Below are 6,232 nucleotides of genomic sequence, written 5' to 3'. Positions count from 1 at the left end.
CACAAACATTTTTAGTAATAAAATGCATTGCATCGTTATCATTTCAATAGATGGCACATCACAAAGATTAAGGCTGCTTTTTGAATCCCATACCAGATGGCATGTAACAGAGACATATGTATTGTATTTTTCATTCCAACAGATGGCACATCACAAAACATTAACACTGCTTTTACAAGTCATATATCACATGGCATACAGCAGAGAAATATGCATCCCATGATGCATTGCAATCATTAACGCTGAGGTCTACATTGAATACTTAGATTTCAACATGTCTTAGATCAGTAGCACAACTAGATCTCAACGTGTTAGCTGCTGCACCACTTATGAGGCATTAACACAAGATTAATATAACACTCTATGGTGTCTCATGAACTTTGCAGGTGTGTCCTGTCCACTTTGGCACTGGTGTTATCATGTTGCTTCACACACACACACATATATTTTAATAATTTTAAATTTTTTCTATTTCCACACACACACATATATTTTAATAATTTTAAATTGTTTCTATTTCCTCTTTTTGCCTCCACTCCTCTTTCTTCAAACCCTCTCACTCCTCGCTCATCCCACCACTCTTGACAGACTGTCGTAGTTCCGCGTGAACTCAGCAGGTCTCCTGTCCACATTGACCTCTTTATACTTCTGATCTTCTCTCAAGTTGATTTGCATGATGGTGCCGCCTCACTGCTCAGACAGTTTAAGAGACTAAAGACTCACCGGCATGTGACAGAGCAGCCGACACGCCCAAGAACATGAAGGCACTGGACACACTGACTGCGGTGCTGCTTATCACCTTCACGCTCGGTAAGAGGGGCCTGGGGCTTCTCAATTAGCCTTCATTGGGTACAGAAGAGTGTGTTGTCATGCTATTGGTCGAAGTGTGGAGCATCAGATTAATAAGTGAAGTGATTATGGTGTCATAAACAATAAAATGATAAAACAAAACAAGATGGACTAATGAGAGGGGTCATTTAGTTCACTAGGCTTAATTACTTGGCTGTTGGTGTTACAGAATTCTAAATGGATTGGTAAATTAATTTTTTAACAGTTTACCTTATAAAATGTAAGAAACACAAAATGAAAATGAGATGATTGTCTTCTTTTCACCCAGCACTGTTCTCATTCCCTTTTCATTTGTTTTCTCTGCAGGCTCCAGTGCTCAGATCACCCTGACTCAGCCTCAGACAGTAGTGTCTGGCCAGTCTAGTGAGACGGTGACCATCAAATGCCAGTCTAGCAGCTCTGTTTACAGCTCCAATTATAAAGTGGACATTCTAGACTGGGTTCAGCAGAGGTCTGGAGTGCCTTCTAGGAGTATCATCTATGATGGTGTTCGTCGGGTGTCTGGGGTACCAAGTCGCTTCAGTGGCAGTGGAGGAGGGACTGAATTCACACTGACCATCATTGGAGTCCAGCCTGAAGATGCCGGCTATTACTACTGCGTACAGTACTTTACTGCACCATACACAGTGACAGAGAGCTGAACAAAAACCTCTCCTCGGCACCCACCTGCAGTGCTGCTTTGGCCATTACAGGCCGTGCTTTGACGAGGAGTTACTGAAGGGTGAACAAGAGACTGACGACTAAAAGAGGAATTGCTGAGTTTATGTTCTTGATACCATAAACTAGCAGTATTGGACACCAATGGTTCATCTCATTTCAAACTCCATTTGGTTGGCTCTCTAAGTAAATAAAGGATGTTGCCCCGAGGGCTTGTGGAGGTAGGGTGCGCTCTAAATCCCTAAACTGTCGGCCATCAGATGTCTTGTTCCTCTTTGCCCTGCCAAGGTTTTCATTTGACACAGTTAGTCAAGGGAGTGTTGGAGGACAACAGATGACAAAACATCCAGTGAAGTAAAGTCAGACTTGCCTTGCAGATGTTCACCAAGCAGACTTTGATTATGGGATGGCAGGAGGTCTAGGTCATATTCTACAGGTGAAACACATAATTAAAAACTTTGATCTAACATGCCCCCAGACTGAAGGTCTTTGGTTGTAACCTGCTAAATCTGTTATCCAACAGTAGGGGGTTTGCCAGCTATATTCTATGTAGCGTGTCACTCATGCGTGTCAGGGGGTCACCTGTAGTACCACCTGTTTCAGCCTCCACAGCTCAAGGAAAAATGCTCACTAAGGTCAATCGACTCTGCCCTTTCTGAAGGAATTGCTATAAAGCTGTGCTACCCCATCTGACCTTGACCCAATCTAATTGGAGAAAAGAAGCTCCAGGAGAAAGAAGGCCCCACTCAGACGAGTGACAATTACATTAAGAGAAAGGCAACTGCCTGCATTTTCTGTTTGCAGCACCATTGCAGGTTATTTTATTTGCTGTTTAGAAGAACTAAATGGGACAACCATGCTGGAGTCCCGACATTTCTTAACTGAACCAGGCTTCACTGTTCAACCACAAGCATCTTACTATAAGCAGCATCCCAAGTAGTTTTACAAGTGCACTCATTTATGTTTATATCTCGAGACCTGCAGTGTGCCTCGTCTTTGGTTAATTTTACAAACAAACAGATGCACAAGATCACTTAAGGACTAGCAGAAGGACAGAAGGTCCTGAGATTGTTTGTCATAACTCGCTTGGCCCTCTTGTTGACGATGATTTTTGTGAGCTGGTGCAAATGTCCCTTTATAAACAGCACACCACAGAGAGCATCAAGGCCCTTCATTGACTCAACAGTACATCAAGCTCAGATGTACCACTTGGCCAATGGTGGACATAGAAGTCAATGTCCTTAGAAACCTTTCTCAGAGCTTTGAGTGCAAACCTTTGTGTTCTATCAGGGTTGTCATTTGTGCCTGAGTAGGTGGAAATCAGATGATATCTTCAGACTCTGATTGACAAACCTTAATGTGTGTGCATGTTCTACTCTGAGCTTACTGTATGAAACATTTTTAAATTCTTTTATCCACTCTTTTCAATTTTAGTTCATTGTGGTATTCAGATTCCTCTCTGTGTCATTTCATTGGAACTGCAGTCACCGTCTGTACCATTGATGAAGCATTTCAGAATTTTATTGGAAATTTCATAAAGTACAAACATTGTGCAGTTCATAATTATATTGTGATTTATTTGCATGACGGGTGTAAATGTTGGTGTTGACGTAATTGTTGTTTTTGGTCAGTGGCAAAAGCTCTGTAAGTCATTAACCATTAGTGGCATTAGAAAGTATAGGGGGTGTGAATACCACTATGGGATGTGTGTAAATATAGAGGGAGGTAGCACAGTGAGAGGCATTGGCCATGCATGTGTGAAGAGGAAGAGGTTTCTTCTCCTTGACTAGAGTAGATCGGGTAAGGAAGAAACCAGAAAAGATGACAAGTTCGAAAAAATTCAAAGCCTGTTTTTGTGGAAAATCTCTGAACGCCATTCATCCATCCATCCATCCACCCTCTTCCGCTTATTTGAGGTCGGGTCGCGGGGGCATCAGCTTGAGCAGAGATGCCCAGACTTCCCTCTCCCCAGCCACTTCTTCTAACTGTTCCAGGGGAATCCCAAGGCGTTCCCAGGCCAGCCAGGAGACATAGTCCCTCCAGCGTGTCCTGGGTCTTCCCCGGGGCCTCCTCCCGGTTGGACATGCCCAGAACACCTCACCAGGGAGGTGTCCAGGAGGAATCCTGATCAGATGCCTGAGCCACCTCATCTGACTCCTCTCGATGCGGAGGAGCAGCGGCTCTACTCTGAGCCCCTCCAGGATGACTGAGCTTCTCACCCTATCTTTAAGGGAAAGCCCAGACACCCTGCGGAGGAAACTCATGTCAGCCGCTTGTATTCGCGATCTCGTTCTTTCGGTCACTACCCATAGCTCATGACCATAGGTGAGGGTAGGAACATAGATCGACTGGTAAATTGAGAGCTTTGCCTTATGGCTCAGCTCCTTTTTCACCACGACAGACCGATGCAGAGCCCGCATCACTGTGAACGCCATTCATTATTCATAATTTCTTTACATTCAGGCCAGTAAGTAATAGCAAACCATTTTAATCAAGTTAAATATTGTAATGTCAGACCCCAGAATGTATGTATACAAAGAGCAGAAAGGAGAAAGATAATTCCTTGTTTGGGCAAACTTTAGGAAATCCTTAAGAGCAAATAGGTGGCAAGAACTGAAAAGCTTAGTAGGATGTTATTGAATTCCCACCCACATTTTGGGGCAATGAAATGTAAACCTTCCCCGATACGTTTATAATTCATGAGAAGTAGTTATGAAATGCCCTGTACCCGCTCCCAGAGGGGAGTAGGAGTTCATGGTCGAGAATGAATGACATCACGAATTTTATGGAACCACAAGTCACAAAATGGCACTTACGAATGCGTTTTGTCATTCCCTTGAAAATCACAATGATCTTCTGTGGTTTTCAGATACTGATAAGGTTTAACACAATAATAATTAATAGCAATAATAATATTCAAAGTTATAGAAGAAGAAGAGGGAGAAGATAAAAAGGTAGGATGTTGCACTAAGCTCATATTATTGTTCACCACTTTGTAACAACATCAAGAATAATACAGTAACAAGCAACGAGATGAAAAGACCAAAACATACTGTGGCGGACAGCCAAGGCCCATACCCGGCCTGGACAACCCTTCTGTATATGTTCCGGGAGAGCGGGCATGGGCTGCACAGTACTTCCCCTGGACTACTTGGTGGCAGCCCTCCTGGGTGACTGTGGTGCCTCAAATACCTGCAGGGCTCCATGGGAGATGGAGTTCTCTACAGCCCTGTTGGGATCCGGGGTGGCTACCAGGGGGCGCTGCAAGGGTTCCTGTGTCCGTCTGGGTCATAGTTCAGCCATACCCGGAGGTGCAATCATAGGCAGGTGATCAAGCACCTGAAGCTATAAAAGGAGCCAGCAGCCACTACTCCAGAAGCCAGAGTCGGGAGGAAGAGGACAACGCTTGCCGGGAGGAGTGGTGGTGGAGACCAGGGTGTTTTGTTGTATTTACTGTGTGCTGTTAGGACTGTGCTGTGCCTGTGGGACACGGGGAAGATGTGCCCCACAGGCGAAGAAAAATAAAAGTTTATTGGCTTTTATACATGCCTCCAGTGTCAGTCTGTGTCGGGTCAGCGCCTATATAGCGCCTTTGTTACAATACACAATGAATGAGAGCAAAGCCAGATAAAAGGCACATTTATTTAATAATAATTGATTTACAGCCACATTTTCAGAAGAATCACCTTCTCACCAAACAAGTCGATAGGTTGACTATGTTCATTAAACCAGCTTCTCCAAATTTACAAATCACCTCTAAAATTAAGGCGAACACAGATATGTGGTTGCAAAATACATTAGAGATATTACGGGAACATTACAAATGTATTATTAAAGGTTATTGTGAACAGCTACCTGTAGCAGATGAGTTAGCGCAAGCTAAGGCCATATCTATGGCTAGAAAAAAATATAGAAGCAAATTGACGGCATCTTCTCTTGTTTCCTTTAGGCAGCACATCTTCGTAGGCTCCAAAAAACAGGAGGACTTACCTGCTGTGAGGGAACGAGATGTTGTCCAGGGCTCCTCTTCCGATCTGGGGTTATCGTTATCAGCTGAGTCGGCCCCTCAAATTTCAGTGGCTTTGCTTCGTTGCCTTCGGGTCCTCCTTGTTCGGAAGATGATCCCACAGTGGGTGAGGTTAATATTAGATGTTCTTCCCCTGCTGGTCTAGCAACATCAATTCCCGTGGGGGGGGGGCCTGGCAAGAAAGTAACTGTTAGAAAATGTTCTCTTGTTTCAGATGCAGTTGGCGGGGATGATTGGTCGAAGAGACAGGCACCTCAAACTGAGAAAAAATTTGTTTCAAAATCTCAATTAGAAAAGAAATCAATTTCATCTATTGGGACTAAAATGATGATTGGCTTCTCCCAGGATTCTTCCGAGGATGAGGACAATACTGATGAATACTTGCCATCTCGACAACCTGTCTTCCTTGCCGACTGCTTTTGACACAGAGACTTTAGTTATTTCAGACAGCTCCCTGGCTAATTTCAGTGTCACTATTAACCTGAGCTTGTCGCTGATAGTGATACAAAATCTCACACTGTCAGCGTTGTTATGACATCTGGGCAAAGGGCCTGTGATTACGGGCCTTAGGAGAGTGGTGATACTGGTGGGCTATTGGGATGTTGTTCAAGCAGTGACTACAGGTAAGGTCCAAATTTTATGGACCAAGATGTTTGCCACTTTGCGGAGCATCTTTTTTCAAGCACAGGTCTTTCTTGC

At 43.9% G+C, this 6,232-nt stretch overlaps 1 gene segment (V, D, J or C); it reads left to right on the top strand.

Moving 5' to 3' along the window:
* The first annotated feature begins 737 nt into the window (after positions 1 to 737).
* On the top strand, positions 738 to 1,505 carry LOC114644672 (Ig kappa chain V-I region S107A-like). The segment is given in 2 exon segments: positions 738 to 810; positions 1,156 to 1,505. Coding segments are annotated over 2 exon segments (387 nt in total).
* Positions 1,506 to 6,232: the final 4,727 nt, after the last annotated feature.

Source organism: Erpetoichthys calabaricus, chromosome 5 (genome assembly GCF_900747795.2).
Source record: "Erpetoichthys calabaricus chromosome 5, fErpCal1.3, whole genome shotgun sequence".
Lineage (NCBI taxonomy): Eukaryota > Metazoa > Chordata > Cladistia > Polypteriformes > Polypteridae > Erpetoichthys > Erpetoichthys calabaricus.
Note: the sequence above shows the minus strand (reverse complement) of the source record. Positions and strands in the feature narration are given on the sequence as shown.